General features: G+C 41.4%; 1 protein-coding gene across 1 annotated transcript in view; it reads left to right on the top strand.

Moving 5' to 3' along the window:
- GABRA1 (gamma-aminobutyric acid type A receptor subunit alpha1) overlaps positions 1 to 18,044 on the top strand; it is a 514,965-nt gene that overhangs the window by 279,088 nt on the left and 217,833 nt on the right. Inside the window, exon 5 of the mRNA XM_069199368.1 lies at positions 4,008 to 4,228. Within this exon, the coding sequence (XP_069055469.1) occupies positions 4,008 to 4,228 (221 nt within the window). The remainder of the gene's footprint in view (positions 1 to 4,007; positions 4,229 to 18,044) is intronic.

The raw sequence follows: 18,044 nt of genomic DNA, 5'->3' as shown, positions 1-18,044 counted from the left end.
CAATTGCCAAAGTGGAGTGGGTAACTCACTTTGTGTGAGTTTTTCAACAGAGTGGAGTAGACAAGCTCCATATGGGTGACCAATCCAGTAATTCTTAGATGCTTCATTAATGCCCCTATCAATGCCTATTGCACTGGGTGATGTAGTCAAGGCATTGAATCTTTCAGCACCTGGTAAAGCTCCTGGTCCGGACTGGGTGTCAGTAGATCTCTTTAAAGACATATAACTGAAGAGACCGATTTTAACTAATGTCTTAAGGACAGTGGGGGGTAATATCCCTGAATCCTGGAGACCTGCCATCATGGCCCCTATTTAAAAAAAAGAAGATAAACTATCACCAGGCTGTTACAGGACAATCTCATTGATACATACTATTGCTAAAATCCTGGGGAGGGTAATCTTGGCATGTTTAGAAACTTGGGCTGAAAAAAATAAAATTTTAAGGGTTTGGTAGGTTTGATGTGGTATGCAAGTAGGTATGGTAGGTTATGTATGGTATGTATAGTAGTATAGAAATGCTTACTTACTTGTAAGTAAGTGTTAGACTTGGCATCATGTCATGCCTCCCCTATCTTTTTGCCTCTACTTTCCAGGTTGCTTCTGTGTTGCTCTTTTGTTTGCTCTAGACACTTTACCACTGCTGACCCATGCTAAAGTATAAATGTCCCCTGTATAAATTGTATGTGTACATTGGCTTATCCATGATTGGCCTATTTGATTTACCGGTGAGTTCCTAGTAAAGTGCACTAGAGGTGCCCAGGGCCTGTAAATCAAATGCTACTAGTGGGCCCGCAGCACTGGTTGTGCCATCCACATTAGTAGCCCTATAAACATGTCTCAGACCTGCCACTGCAGTGCCACTGCAGTGTCTGAGTGCAGGTTTAAACTGCCAATTCAACTTGGTAAGTGTACTCATTTTTCAGGCCTAAACCTTCCCTTTTTATACATGTAAGGCACCCCTAAGGTAGGCCCAAATTAGCCCATAGGCAGGGTGCAGTGTATGTTAAAGATGGACATGTATGTGTTTCATATGTCCTGACAGTGAAATACTGCCCTTTAAATATTATTAAAGCGCTGATTCCCTTTGGGAGCAGATAGACATGTGGAGTTTGGGGTCTCTGAACTCACAATTTAAAAATACATAATTTAGTGAAGTTGTTTTTTAGATTGTGCGTTTGAAAATGTCACTTTTAGAAAGTAGGCATTTTCTTGCTTAAACCATTCTGTGACTCTGCTTGTTTGTCGATTCCCGCTCTGGGTCAATTTGACAGTTGGGCTGTTTGCACCTTTCCCCTAGACAGTGACACAAATGGAGCTGGGGTGTAGCCTGCATAACCTGATGGGCCATCTGGGCTGAGGGGAGGGGAGGAGTGGTCACTCACACCTGAAAGGGCTGTGCCTGCCCTCACACAATGCAGTCTCCAACTCCCTGGTGTGTGTCTAGGGCCTGGCCTGGGCAAGGCAGGATCCTGAAAACAAAAGAGACTTCTCTATGAAGTAGGCTGACTTCAAAGGCAGAAAGGGGTATAAGAAGAACACCTAAAACCCCAGAAAATTAGATTACTTCTGGAACCTCTGCCAAGGGAAGAGCTGGAAGTTGGAGGTGTACTGCCCCTTTGCCTGTGACTGTGCTTTGCTGGGTTGGCCTGAAGTAACTGCTTCTGCATGAGAGAGGACAAAGACTGACTTTTGTGTGACTTCCCACTGGTTCTCCAAGGGCTTGAACTGAACTTGCCTCCTGTTGTTGAAGTCTCAGGGACAACAAAGACTTCTCTCTGCCAGCACTTGGGCTTCTGCTGAGAGTCCTGCCTGCCAAATGGTGCCCAAACCTGTCTCTGGGTCCTTGAAAGTTGCAGCTGGTGGAAAAGGCCCGAAATCCACGCAAAGGCCACCATACGGGAAAACTTTTGACACACCACCCATCTCGCAACTGAAAAACAATGATCCGCCTGCCTCGCGGCTAACATCGACACTCCACCTACACTGCGGCTGGAACATCGACAACCCAGCTTCGGAAATGACACGCAACACCTGTAGCGGCTGCTGTTAATGATGCAAGTCCCCATGCAATGCAGTTTCTGGATACCGTGTGACCGGATTTCAATGCAAGACAGCTGGGGGCGGAAAAACAACGCAAAGCCTGCCCGGACCCGAGGTGTTTATCTGGATTGATGCATCGCTCTCTTGTGGGAGAGAAGAAATGACGCATGCCGACCAGACCGGAGAAGGAACGACCACGTTCTCACTTGCGGGTGAGAAATCTACGCATCACTGGCCTCTTTCAATGCACACTCACCAGTGCGGCTTTATTTTTATGCTAGCCAGGTTCTTTTGTACACTTACAACATTCTCACCATTTTCTAAAGGATTTAAGACTCTTTTGCTTTTTAAATGCATAACTTGACTTGTGTATGTTGGATTTTTGTCATTTTTGTTTAGATAAATATTATCTATTTTTCTAAACCTATGTTGCTATTTTGTAGTGTTTTCACTGAGTCACTGTGTGTGTTGGTACAAATACTTTGCGCCTTGCTTCTGAAGTTAGGCCTGCCTGCTCGTGCCAAGCTACCAAGGGTATTGGTGGGGGTTAATTGAGGGTGATTCTCCTTTACCTTGACTAGAGGGAGGGTCCTTGCTTGGAGAGTAGCTAACCTGATGCCAACCAAAGACCTCATTCCTAGCAACATGGTTGGTATGTTTTAGTATAGAAGGTTAGGTAGGTTGGTATGTATAGTAGATATGGTAGATTAGGTACTGTAACTTAGATGTAATAAGTGTGCAGGTCATGTTAGATAAGATATGGTAGTTTGGATGTGTAAGTTTGGTAGTTAAGTATGATCAATTGGTATGGTAAGTTAGGTATGGTAGGAAAGTAGACATAGGCCGCCCGCCAAAGTACCCCCGCCAGAACACCGCACCGCGGTCGTCAGACCGCTGCGGTGATTCTGGGTTTTCCACTGGGCTGGCGGGCGACCGCCAAAAGGCCGCCCGCCAGCCCAGTGGAAAACAACCTTCCCACGAGGACGCCGGCTCTGAATGGAGCCGGCGGAGTGGGAAGGTGCGACGGGTGCAGTGGCACCCGTCGCGTATTTCAGTGTCTGCAAAGCAGACACTGAAATACAAAGTGGGGCCCTCTTACGGCACCCCATACCGCCATCCTGTTCCTGGCGGGCGAACCCGGGTGTCAGAATCCTCCATGGCGGCGCAGCGAGCTGCGCCGCCATGGAGGATTCATTTGGGCAGCGGAAAACCGGTGGGAGACCGCCGGTTTTCCACATCTGACCGCGGCCAAACCGCCGCGGTCAGAATGCCCTGCGGGGCACCGCCAGCCTGTTGGCGGTGCTCCCGCCAACCCTGGCCCCGGCGGTCAGAATGACCCCCATAGTATTTTAGGTATGGTTTGTATTGCAAGAGGTGAATGCTACATATGTTGAGAGAGAATGGTAGGTGTGATAGGGAGGTTTGGCAGTATAATATTTTAGGTTAGGTAGAGTGCCTTATTTATTTTAAGTTAGGCAGTATGTTAGATATAAAAAGCAGTTATGGAAGTTATGTGTGATCGGTGAATTGGGTTTGGTAGGATAGGTATGATGGGTTACATATGGTGGGAAGCATGACAGATGTAATAGGCATAGAGATAGAAGGGTTTGGTTATGTTATGTATGGTAAACTGTGTACAGTGCATTTATGAGATAAAGAAATAAATGAATGATGACAGATTGTAATTTAGAGATCTAAAATAGTTCTCCACGCACCTCTCTGGGGTGAACCAAGTCCCGGTGTATGCATATGTTAAAGTAATTGGAATAATTAGCCTGCTAGACAGCAAAGTATTCTATAGCAAGGTCCAAAAATATATGAAAATAATTTTTATGTTTGATGATGGGAACTAGTATTTACTGTAATGTTGGGCTTCTATCCAACCTTTAACATAGCACTATTTAATGAAAAACATTTTTTATTACATTGCATAATTTTTTTTATCTGTCCATTGTCCTTGCATCTAGGAGTACACTATTGATGTGTTTTTCCGTCAGAGCTGGAAGGATGAGAGGCTAAAGTTCAAAGGTCCTATGACAGTACTACGTCTCAATAACCTAATGGCCAGCAAAATCTGGACCCCCGACACCTTCTTTCACAATGGCAAAAAGTCAGTTGCTCACAACATGACAATGCCCAACAAACTTCTCCGCATCACAGAGGATGGAACTCTTCTCTACACAATGAGGTAAGACAGGTATCAGAAATCTGAAATAATCCAATGCAGAATGTACCTTTTTGGAATGTTCAAAACATTTCCCAAATATCAACACAGTCTTGGCTCATTCAAAAAAGTCTTTATGCACAAAAGTGCTCCTTATGTGCTTAAATAAGTTACTTTGCTATGGTGAATTACACATCTTGATACACAGAATCATGGGCCAGATGTATCATCCATTTTTGCATTAGCAAACGGTGCGAATGGCCGTTTGGGAATGCAAAAATGCCTTTCAGTATTTATGAAAGGCATTCGCAAGGCGAATTTAAGGAATCGCTAAAATATCGATTCCTTAAAATTGCGAGCCCATTTAGAGAATCGCAAATTGCAATTCTCTAAATAAGAAATCGCAAATAAGAAATCCTTATTTGTGATTTCTAAACCACACGTAACAAGCAATTCCTTAATGCGAATTGAGCATTAAGGAATCGCTATTACCACCAAGTTGAACTTGGTGGTAAGCATGTGCAAATTTTAAAAATGCAAGAAAAATGCATTTTTAAAATTGACTTGTAACGCACACATGCCCATTTGGCATGTGTGCGCCTTACATGTCCTTAAAAAAATTCTTAGGTTGCAGCGGAGGGGGCCTTAGGCCCCCAGCACTCTGGGTTTTGCATTTCCCAAATTTGCAAATTCCAGTTAGGAATTCACAATTTGGGAAATGCAAAAAATTGGCATATATGGGTGTGAATGGGGCCGGTATCGCAATTTGCGATTTGATAATAGCATTTGCGACTTTTAAGGAATCGCTATTGCCGAATCGCAAATATGATACATACCATTTTGCGATTCAGAAATAGCGATTTCTTAAAAATCGCTATTAGGGAATCGTAAATTGGTTTGTTGATACATCTGGCCCCATATCTGTTGAATATCACTACAGTAATTGTGCCATCATTGCACATTTTCAAGCATTGTAATTTTGGTGCCTGGGATGAGAATTTGAGAATTCTAGCTGTTTGTGGGGGAGGGGGTGCAGAATTCATTTAACACTCACAGGTTTGCCAGCTCCCCACATTAAAAATACACAAATTTGCTTCATTTAAAATCATAAGTAAATAACAGGGTGACTAAAGGAGGAGAATTCTGCTATATTTAATAATTGTACAGTGGAAGGATATTTTCGTTAAAAAAATGTACATGTGAAAGCACACTTTTCATAATTCAAACATTCAGAGTTTCAACTTATGCACTGACACTTTTGTTGTAGTTCTGATTTGGGGGAAGAAGGGGCTAAGCCTGAAATATCTGAATTAGTTTTCCATAAAAAATTTGAAAAAGTACTTGAAGATAAATTTGGTCAGATAAAACCTAATAGGATTTGTCTCGGGAAAACAGCCAGGAATTTGAGAATTACTGGTGTTCGTTGGTGACACTAATATCCCTGGTAATTTTTGCGTTCCATATGGGAAAACTTGTAATACCATGTTAAATTAAATTAAAGATCTATCTAGTATCAATAACTTTTTTTTATATATATATTGATTAACATTTTGCTGTTATACAGGTTAAATTATTCAAGGCATTATCATTCTTAATCATTGCTATAAGTTCTAGACACCGTTTCACTTTAATCTATATTAAAGGCTGGTATTTAGTTTGCTTTGTCTCGGTTACATTAGAACACTTACTATTCCCATCTACCTTGTACTTGTGCCTGTTCTAATATTGTGGCTTCGATCACATACCTTCATTAGCAATTCCTTCCATACTGTCCATAAACCGATGTTAATCAACCTTAACATTAATATAAACGAAAACACAAATACAAACGTGATGGTGCCATGGTTCCCTGTAATCTGATTGTGGGGGGTATCATGATGGAACACTGCCTCTGCGGTGGATGACCCCTATCCAATACCCGGTGTTCCATCCGTATGTGCTGGGTCACCTGATTATCACTCTACTGTTCTCCACCTCTCCCCTCTACATCCTTCCTGGGTTCTGTGCCTTCCTCCTGCTTCTTAGTGGCTTCATGCTCCCGCTGTTCGCCCTCCGCACTATTTATTAATGTAGTGGGTTCATCCCTCAACTATCCCAGTTATCTTACTGACCTGTCAACTCGGTTCTCCTGTGTCACTGTCTTCGCCCATCACTACTTGCCAAGCCGGGGCCATTGGTGTCTGGCGCAGGCCTTTGGCCTCTTCACTCTTCAGGACCTGTAATTCGGCCCCGGACCACCTCAGTACATCACGCCTCCAATCCGTCCTGGTCGGGCTCCAGGGTGATTTCCAGCCCATAGCAATTAATCTCCTGTATAGTACTAGTGTAATGTCCATGTAGCCCTCCTGTACCTTCCCAAGTGTTAGTCCCGATTTCAAACCTACCAGGCACACTGCTGGGGTTTGCGGTATGGAGATTCCCAACAGCTTCTCCAGCTCTCTCACCACAGTTCCCCACCCAGTCTGGACCTCTGTGCATTGCCAGATCATGTGATCAAGGTTGGCATCCATGGCGCCACACTTGGGGGCATCCCTTGGGGGCACCTCCGTATATACGGGTTAAGCGTAGTGGGGTGAGGTATGTCCTGTGTGTGTACTTATACTGAATGTATCTCAGGCGTGTATTCCTTGACACTAGTATCAATAACTTCAGGTGCAAAATTACCAAAAGTCGCAGAATGATGTAGATGGCGGACATTCTGCATGACTATGTATGACTATGTATAGAGAAATTAAAATTATTCCCGTTATAAGAGATTTGCAATAGTACTTTTGAGATTGCAAGTCTTAATAGACAAAATCCAGCTGAGGGTTTTTAGGTGTATTTTTAATCTGCTGCATTCAACCTCGTCAGAACAACTTCAATTAGAATTTGGGCTAACGCGGCAAGATTCAGCAATAAAAACTGCTGCGGTTAAAACATGGTATAAGATCAGTCAAGTTGGTGAACAACTAAATATGGCCCTTTGAAAAGTGCTTCAGCTTGACCGAAAGTCTCCCTTTAGCAAATACTTGCAGTTAGCCATTAATCAACTTGGTCGGCAAGCATTATGGAAAGTTGGGCCCTAGTACTGTTCCTTTAAAAAGGGTGTTAATAAGGCGGTAAAATGTTTATCATTTTTAGAGGATAAAGGGAAATTTAGTGCTCCTTCACATGCATGGATGATAATAAATCAATACACCATCTTGTCTCCGGCATCTTACCCCAATCCTGTTTCCTGCACGAATGAAACACACCTTAATGCATTTGCAGTTAGATAAATATTCCAACGAGGGCTAATTCTCCATTGTGGAGAAATCCCATCTCACAGACCTGTGGACACTGTGGCTGGCATAAGGAAAACCTGATTCACATTGTTTGTATCTGCTCTGTTGTGCAAGAACTCCATTGACATTTTTTGAAAATAAGTTTCAAAGAACGTGCTGTTCGGACTTGCAGTGCTGCTATTATAGCATGTCTAAATCCACAGGATCTGCAGCTAAACTGCAAATTTGTGAGGTACATTACCATAGCTTTGTCATTAAACCCCTGAATGCAGTTTAATAAAGGGAGATATGGTAACTATTAATATGTTAAAAAAAGTTAACTAAAAAGTTAACTACTAATAATATATTTTAGAGATCGAAGAGTTTTCGGACTTGCATTTTACAATACACTTCTCAGTAGTTACAAAGAATTAGAATGGATGCTGTCACTAGTTTTGAAGTTTTTTAACCGATTGCATTCTAAAACCTGTGAAATATGTTTTATTTCCATATTGATTAGCATAAGACCTCCGAGATTATTAATTTCTTCTTAAAGAATTTCCTTAAGAGATTAGGACCATAGGCACTTTGTTAGTATAGTTGTTCATTATTTTAATGTGTCAGTAGGAAGGAATATTATTTTTATATTGTTACAATGAATTTTATTTAAGTAACGATGTTTGATTGTCTGAATTGTTGTTGTTAAAATAACTAAAACATTAAATCTGATGATGATGAGGTGTAAGTGTCATAAAATCCACAATTCACAGATAATGACAACCCCCCAATTATTCTGTTTGAGTAGGCATTTCAACATTTTATGGAAGGTGCCCATGTAGCATTATTGACATAAAAAAAGCTAATAGAGGTAGTTAGTGGCTCTCCCCAGATTTAAGTTCCAGGGACAGGAGTTGGCTTTAAAGATAGGCTATGGGAAGATGATGAGCATTACTGATTGGCTCCAAGTTCAATAATCGTATGTGCCCTCATTTGTGTCAGTTGTGTTCGATCCTCCCTCTTGCTAACACTCAACCCATTGCTTTCCTGTACCAGATTCATGGATTGCAGGATGAGGGATCCTGAATAGCTGTACCTCGAACAAACTTCAAATTAAAGTAAAAATACTTGTGAATAATACATTTACATTTTATTAAGCATGATATTTCACTGGAAAATGTAGACATTTTGGATTAGTATTTTTTCAGTTACATACAAGTGATGGAAATCCTCTCCCGCAAACCAGAGCAAGAAACAGTAAACAGGTTGATATCCCTTCAAATTCAAATGATCTATACATCAACTGGAAATATTCTGAATATCCTTATCAATATTCAAAAAGTTTTTCACATCATTTTATAACACAAGTGAAAAAACGTCAATCCCAAAATGAAACAGTGGTTATTTATTTGTGTGAGCAAAAACTAATGTTCGCCCAAAACTTTTTGTAAACTTTATGATCTTAGCTCTTTACAACATTTTCCACAAAACATAATTTTTTATCAAAAATTGTCATTCAAATGTCAACTTTACAAAGTTCAAGAAGGTTGCAGATCTTAAGAAGTCTTGAAGAAGGGTTCAAGAATTTTGTAAAGGGAAAATTCAACTTGCTAGTTATTTTATTGACAGCCATGCACTAACTTCTACTTTGAGCATCTGTAAATTATCAAATTGCACTAACAAATTGTAACTTATTTTACCAAAAGAATTAGGAGAAAGAGGACTTATTGTGAACATCAGAAATCAAATAATTGCTTAGACGCAGATATGGACTTAAAATTCAGCTGGAAATTTTTGAATACACTTCACAAATACAAATGCACTCCAGGCAAAGCACATTTAGATTAATAACAAGAGCGTGTTTAGTTAGAAACTCCAAGCATCTTTAGTTAGGTAATGCAAACTTTTTTATCTATTTAAACTGACCATGTTTGATTGCTAAGCAGAGAGGTTTATGTTTACATAGGTAAGATAAACATGCTAAAATGAATGATCAAACATTTCGGACTTTTCAAACCACAGGTTTGTTAATCTGCCCAATCGTGTTAAGCTTTCCTACCTAATTTTAAGTTACATCATCATTGAGAAAAATTGCTTACGTAGGTGGTCACAGCATGTTCAGTTAGGTAATCAAAGCATGTTTAGATGTATTCAAAGGAAGAGAATTCTTCAGACAGAACATGAGTAAGGCTAAGGCTTAAAATTATAATTTCAGAGTCATGATGTCTGTGATTATTTGGTCTTCGTATAGCGTGCACCTAGCCAAATGGCAGTAGAACACTGTAGCGGGCCAGTGGCAAAGATACAGGCAATGAGTTATTGGAGGGTAGCTGGTTTCTGAGAGTCAAAGTGAACTGTTACTAACTATGTTGTGATGTAGCATCATTAAAGTTGTGTGTCTTAATCTCTTTCTTAAATTGGAGCATGATCGAGTGGTCCTATTGGACATGGAGACAATGTTCACAATCTTGAGTGCATAAATGAAGAAACATGTTGCCTTGGTATTTTATATGTTAGCACTTCTTCATCTCCAGTCCAATTATGTCCTGGTAGCTTGTATGCCATTAAAGGTTATAATCGTGTCAGCCTTATAGTTGGGAAGCTGATTGAGATTGCGTTGTGATTATGCAAGTAATTTTGAGTTCTGAAGCTTGGGTTGGTGTGGACATATTCTAGAGGAGAGTCACTTTACAAAGGATTATCACAATAGTAGTGTGCCCCTCTATGAAGTGCATTCATTTGCAAAGGAGATTGTTCATCAGAAAGTCAATGACCCTTAATTATATACTTGAATATGTAATCTAGATCAGCCCATTCTTTAAGGGTGCTTAACGTGCCTTCTGGATGCATTTGCAACATCAGACTGCAACCACATTTCTGGTGATGCTGTCTATGTAACTTAACCTCGATTACAGTTTTCAAGGTGAAGTAGTGCCAAAAGTATCGAGCCCAGAATCACCAATTCAAGATGGCTTATTGCAACCCTCCATCAGGGAATTACAGGATTGTGCTCCAGAATGGGTGATCATTTTAGACCCTGGATTACCAGGTTAGTTTAAATTTGCAGATTCTCTTTTCCTGAATCAATTCCATTCTTATTTACAAACCAATTTAAGCAGGTGGTAGATTGCAGCAGGGTCTGTCGTGGGGATGAGGTAGGCACGGTAAGTGTCAATCAGCAGTTCAGAATGTGGAAAGGCAATGGGTGGATGGCAATGCTCTGCTGTGCTGTAAGAAGTGATCAAACAAGGGCTTGGCTGTTTTTGTGCCCACAACCCCTGCCTGATCTACACTCAAGTTCACAGGCTGAATGTTCTGACTGTATATACAGGCCTTATGTTTTCATAAGCTTCAAACAAAGGTGATAGAACATTCACCTTTCTTTACAGGTTATGAAAAAAAACAGGCTGAAGTGCTGTCCAATGATTGTATCACAATGGCCAAAGTATCTCTGGCTGTAGTTGCCTGCCACAGTTGGTCTTGGCTGTCCAATTATGTTTTAATTAATTTCAGTTTTATAACATAACCGAGATCCACATTAAAATCCATTCATATAACTACAGTACTACTTCAATAGACACACTAAATCAAATAAAACATTTTTGGGAAAGCATGCAAATTATTTAAAAAAATACATAAAGTGATTAGTATGGCATTTTACCAATGCACAATTATTAAGTACAGTACCCCAATAGAAAGTGCAAGCCATAATAGTACAAATATGCAAAAGAAAATCATTGGAACAAATCACAAACTAGACTACAGGAGTAATACCAGGTCATTACACTTAATTTTTTACATAAAGGAAACAAAGTGAGAAAGTGCAAGAAAAAGTGCTGTAAAGACAATTTATCCAAAATAATACATGTCACAATTTGGAATTTTCCACCAATTCAATTGGGTATAAAAAAATAACTGAACATTAGCTAAAAAAGGTAAAACAATTAAAAACACTTTAAAAAACATTTGAAGAATGTAAAAGCTTTCTCACAAGCCATTTCTGAGCAAAAAAGCTAAGTCTAGCATCAGCAGCCGATGTTATAGTGCATTTCCAGAAAGTTGGCCTCAGAAAGTGGTGATGTGCAAAGTGCATATATAGGCATACAAAAATTACATGATTCAAGTCTTGGACATGAGTGAGGCACAACTTGCAATATCTTTCTTCCTTCGGAATACCTACCCAGGCGCCTGTAATAACATGCAACGGTGATAGATTTAGCCTGAATAACAAAATGATTCTACAGACACAATGTGGAAGGTTCCATAACAAGTAAGGTTGTGTTTTTTTATGCATACTACTTAGAACTACAATTTCATTCCTCACAGACTGCCTGCAAAGTGAGATGCCCCTATTCCTACCTACCATATATGGTAATGTTTCTAATTAAACTAATTAGCAAAGATTTTGGCTAAGGGAGAACCCCAGTCTGCACAATTTTAAACACATCCAAAACATTAGAATAAATAGAATAAAAGGCACTTCTTTCAATTTTTAATGCAGCTATTTCAATGAAGTATACCATTCCCCCCACATCAAGGTTGCAGCTAATGTGAGCACAAAAGGAGAAGGTAGACCGAATTTCAAATGAAGAGCAGAATGAGAAGTAATTGAATTTAAATTTCAGATCTGTTGCTATATACGCCCCTCAGTTTCCTCAAAAGAAGCCCGACTTCTGACATCCATCACTTTGCTAGCATAAATCAAGGTATGGGGTATTATAGTCTTATAGACAGGTAAGACATGAGCCAAGAGCCTCAAGCCACAACATTTACATAATTGATGGAAAGCCGAGGCCTGAGAAAATCCCTTACTTCTACAATGATTTATGTGATCAGCATCTAAGAAATTACTAGAAAACATTCTGCCAAGATAAGGGTAAGCCTGTACTATTTCCATTTCAGAATTGCTTAGAGTCCAATTAAAAACTTTCCTGAATCTAGCCCCCATCTTTCTGAAAATCATACCTTTGCTCTTCACAACGTTTACCATTAAAAGTGCTCCTCCTATTTTCAAAGCGTGAAGGTGTCTCTGAAGGCCTATTGGATTCAGGTCAATCAGAATAATGTTATCCACATAAAGAAGACAACCCACAGACATTGGATCAAGTTTAGGAGGATCACCCTTTACTGAGCTAGCTCTGCTAGGTAGAGCATGAGTGTAAAGAGATAAAAGGAGAGGTGCAAGCAGGCACCCCTACTTTAATCGATTTTCGTCATCACTCTCCTCAAGAGATCTTGGTTTCCCCCATCAAAACCTGAGTCCTAATGGAAGGATACAAGGCAATGAGTAACCTCAAAATATGAGCAGGAATCCCTAACTCAAATAGTTTTCTCCACAGAGTCAACCGATCTACCCTATTGAACGCTGTGGAGAAATCAAAAGAAGCAGAGTACAAAGGCATGCTTCTACTTTTAGGGTACTTTTTAAATAGCATTTAAAGGGCAGTATTGTTAACAAGTATGCGACAATTCTTGAGGAAATCCACCTGCTCAACTGGAATAAGATTATTACCAAAGCCCAAATCTTGAAGATGGATGTGTAAATTTTTGACAAATAATTTGCCAGTCACATTGAGAAGGGCTATTTGTTGATAACTGGCAGGGAGGTCCTTGGGACCTCTTTTTTTTTTTAAATATAAAGGTACTATAATGCTCCCCTTCGAAGAAGAATGAATATCACCAGCTTGGAATAAGGAACATAGAGTGGAGGCCCATAAAGACACTTCATGTTTAATGAGAGCAATCAGAAGTTTATCTGGTCCAATAGCCCCAGATGATTGTGCCCCTTTAATAAAACCCTCAATCTATTTGTGAGAAGGTGGACCAAATGACCCCATGTCATCCACTTAGACACTTAGAATTGCTGGCATATAAATGGAAAATGTACTGTGTCCAGGCATTATCCTAGATCAGAATTGCTGGGCTGTAGCTTTCTAGTTACAGTACTTCACTAGTAGAGCCCAATATTTCTGAGAATTAGAGAATGTGGCTGCTTATCTCAAATCAATATATTTCTTGTTCTCCTCTCTCCTGCACTCATTGCCTTCAATCTCATCCTCTACGCTTAAAGTGGTTAATTTCACACTGTCTTAAGGATAAACAGTGCTTACATTGTTCCCATATAATGAGGTTTATTTCTGAATTTGTCCTTTTAAAACCCAAGAAACTGTCCAAGGCTCGGACGAGGACCAACTGCTTATCAAACCAGGAAATTAGATCATCAGAGGATTGACCAGAAGGGCCTAAACTTGTAATTTTCAAACATTGACCCAAGGACATCAAACTTTCCCTAGACCTAAAGAGTGCACCCATTGCTCTTATTAGTACCCATTGTATTCTTCTTTCCAGTCCTCGAGGACCACAAATTCTAAATCAACAAACACAGAAAGAATACAGTGGTCACTTAAGAAAGTCCACGCTATCGGGAACTGAGAACAGGTGTCAAACATTTTGTAGCATACTACCAAATAATCAATTTAAGACTGCCCATGTGGGTAATAAAATGTGTAAGAAGCAGGGGAATCTTCAGAACACCTGACATTCTGAAACACAAGTTAATTAAATCTCAGGCTCTCTGAGAAGCTAATTCCCCTCCTATTAGCTCTATTTTTCTACTGGAAGGAAAGCATCAGGAATACTCCAGGCCTCACCCAGCTCTGACAACCTTTTAGAAATGGGGTCTCTAGTTGGCAGTGGTTTGCACCCTGTCCAAGTACGGACCCCTCACTCCAGTCAGGGTAAGGAAATCACACAGCTAAAACAACCCTGGCTTACCCCCTTTGTAGCCTGGCATGAGCAGTCAGGCTTATCTCAGAGGCAATGTGTAAAGTATTTGTACACACACACCCACTAACAGCGAAAACACCACGAAAGTACTCACATCAGTTCAGAAATAAAGCCAATATTTATTAGGGTTGGGCAGTGAGCTCCACTCTGCTGGCAGAGCTAACTGTGTTTTTGGCTCTCCGTGCACCGCTTGGAGTGGGGGGTTCAACCAAAAACTCCGCTAGCCCTGCCAGCGGAGTTGAGCTCAGCGCATGCGCACTCCAGCCCAGATATGGCCAAAGGGTGCAAGCATGGACATTCTCTGCTTGGACTTTGTGGCCCATAACTTGGCTGCAGAGCCCAGCATAACCGGCATGGAGCTGCTTCTAGCACTAGCTCTAGATCCTGCCATCCAGGCCTCCCTTTGGTCTCACCAACAGCTTGGAAGAAGGGGGCAGAGGGAGGCAGGGAGCCAGGGTGCTTGCAAGTGGCAGCGGGAACTCTGGAGTCAACCTGGACCCATGTAAGACCCTAGTTTTCCTTTCTCTTTTGTGTTGCTATTTAAGGCCTCCTGTGCACTGGCCTGCCCAGGCCACTTATGCACCAGCCTGCCCCAGTTGCAGTGCACACGGGGCAGGCCGGTGCACAAGAGGCCTGAAACCGCAGCTTTCGCTGCCTATGGCCTTGTCCTGAATGCGTCTGATCTCAGAAATACTAAGCAGGGACCCTACTTGGCGCTTCTGAGATTGGCCGCATCAGGACATGGTGTCACAAGGGCACGCAGCACTCCACCGCTCACGGAACTCCGTGGAATTCCACAAATGTTTAAATTAACTTTTTGGAATTCGACAGAGTGGAGCTCAACCAACCCCTATTATTTATCTGAATTGTACAAGACCAAATTGACAAAAATCCAACATACACAAGCAAAGATATCACTTTTAAAAAGTTGTAAAGATTCTTAATCCAGAAAAATCAATGGTTGTCTCTTCTAACACACAGTATCTGGGATGCATCAAAAACAAAGACAATGCGGGATGCAGAGAAGGTAAGGTGTCTGAAAACACAGCGATGCGTCAGTTCCTTACTGCTCAGGGGAGGTGATGTGTTGGTTTCTTACTGACAGAGGAGGGTATGCGCGACTCTGTCATCGCAGGAGAGGTGATGTGTCAGTTCCTTGCTGGCAGGGGAGGTGATGCATTGGTTCCATACTGGCAGTGGAGGGGATACATCAGTTTGCTCCCCGCAGAAGAGGTAATGTATCATTTTCTGGTTACGCAACAAATGGTCTTTGCTGCAGTGTGTGGTGGGGATGCAAAAATGACACCCAGGAATGATGGGTGGGAAAATCCAGATACACAGTGAAGATAGACCTGCGGTGGAACAGGCGCTACTTTGATCCTACAGGTGCCTCATTGATCCTTCCACTGCAAGGCAGATGCTGTGTTGATTCTTCAGCTGCAAGGCAGGCGATGGATCAAGTTTTCAGCCGCAAGCCATGAGACGTGTCATTTTTCAGCCACGGCATTACCATGCATGAATTTTCGTCCTCAGAACACCAGATTACACTTCCAAAGGCCCAGGGACTGGATTTGGCACTACTTGGCAAGTCAGGACTGTCAGTGGAAGAAGGCACTGGCAGATTAAGTCTTTGTTGTCCCTTGGAGAACCTTGGAAAGCAGGATGTAAAAGCAGAGTCCAGTCCTTTCACTCCCAGTACTGAAGAAGCAAGCAGCAGGCCAGCACAACGAAGCAACAGGCAGAGTGGCAGTTCCTCCTATGGCATCCAGCTCTTCTTCCTGGCAGAATGTCCTTAGTCCAGAGATGTTCTAAAGTTGTAGTCTCCGAAGTCCACTACTTATACTCATTTCTGCCTTTGAAGTAGTCAACTCATTTATGCCTTTGAAATAGTCAAACTTCAAAGGAAAGTCTTTGGGGTGTACAAGAACTTGCCTTTCCTGCCCTGGCCCCAGACACACTCCAGGGGGCTGGATGACTGTTTTGTGTAGGGACAGGCACAGCCCTATTGAGGTGCAAGTGTGAGCTCCCCACACCACTCTAGCCTAGGAAGATCCATCAGGATATGCAGGGCACTCCTGAGCTCCGTTTGTGGCTGTCTATAGTGACTTGCCAAACAGCCCAACTATCATCCTGACCCAGAGGTATATAGCACAGCCAGGCAGAGGCACAGAATGGTTAAGCAAGAAAATGTCCACTTTCTAAAAGTAGCATTTTCAAACTTACAATTTAAAAGCTAACTTCATTAAAAGATGTATTTTTGAATTGTGAGTTCAGAGACTCCAAACTCCATATCTCCATGAGCTCCAAAAGGGAAATTTCACTTAGAAGATAATTCAAAGCAATCCCCATGTCATCCTAAGGGAGAGATAGGCCTTACAATAGTGAAAACCGAATTCAGTAGTATTTCAGTATCAGGACATGTAAAACATGCCAGTAAATTTGCTAACTTTTAAATACACTGCACCCAGCCTATGGGGCTGCCTTGGGGGTGACTTACATGCAGTAAAAGGAAAGGTTTGGCCTGGCAAGTGAGTGCACTTGCCAGGTCGAACTGGCAGTTTAAATCTACACAGACACTGCAACTGGAGGTCTGTGACATGTTGGCAGGGCTTCTCATGTGGATGGCACAATCTGTGCTGCAGGTCCACTAGCAGCATTTAATTTAAAGGCCCTGGGCACACATAGTGCACTTTACCAGGGACTTACTGGTAAATCAAATATGCCAATCCTAGGTAAACCAATTACCAATACAATTTAGACAGAGAGCACTTCCACTTTAGCACTGGTCAGCAGTAGTAAAGTGCCCGGAGTTTTAAGGCAAACAAAAACAGGTCAGAAAAGATAGGAAGAAGGCGAAAAAATGTTTGGGGATGACCCTGCAAAAAAAAAAAAAAGAAAGGCTAGATCCTACACAAAAGGCCATAAAAGCAGAGTTAGAGAGCTTGGTGTTAAAGTCCACAACCATAATTATGAAGGGACAATCCCCCAACTCACTGATATTATGAACAAAAAAAAAAAAACATAGAATTGACAAAGGAATCCTTTGCCTTACCAGGGAGGATATGAACATTTACTTACAGTAACGATGATAACCCTCCATACCCAATAGGGCTGGCTAGTTTTAAACTAAGACATAGGTTAGAGGGGTGTACAGAGTTCTTTGGGTTCCAATTTATATTACTTTGCTGCAAAACTGAAATCCCTCCACTGGTGTGACCTTTTCTTACGGGTGCTGCCCCACAAGAGTAAACAAAATAATTTTCCGCTGCAAATTCAGAACAGACACGTTTCCTGCAAACTTTTAATTAGTGGGGTATGTTGAGTTATCCAATTCAATTTTAGATTAGATTAACCCAAACCAGTTTTATTCCAAGAAAATAATTTACCCCATGGGTTACGTCTGGAGCACTGGGAGCTATGTTTTAATTCTGGTCCCATTCAGGGCACCAGCTATCCAACTCCAATTAGATGAGTCATCACCCCTCTCTCCGAAGCCTAACCCTTTGACGCCTTCATTTCTACAGTGCGTATAACTCTTCCCCACATATATTTCCCCATGCAGATGGTGATATCCTTCAAATTAGACAACCCCCTCAAATAAGGATCCACTATATCAACCTAAAAATTCCACACAAAACTATTACAATTTGATTCTTTAAGAGTATCTACATAGAAAACATTGAGTACTCTTCTGCCTTCCACAGTCTGTCTTGGCAAAACCTACCCCTGAGACTAAGGATTTTTGTATCCTCCCCTCCACGGTTCCCTCAGGCAGCCTCTGTTTTATGGTATGAGGACAGTAAAAACAAAAA

The sequence above is a fragment of the Pleurodeles waltl genome, chromosome 7, assembly GCF_031143425.1.
Source record: "Pleurodeles waltl isolate 20211129_DDA chromosome 7, aPleWal1.hap1.20221129, whole genome shotgun sequence".
NCBI lineage: Eukaryota > Metazoa > Chordata > Amphibia > Caudata > Salamandridae > Pleurodeles > Pleurodeles waltl.
This window is presented reverse-complemented; position numbering and strand designations above follow the sequence as displayed.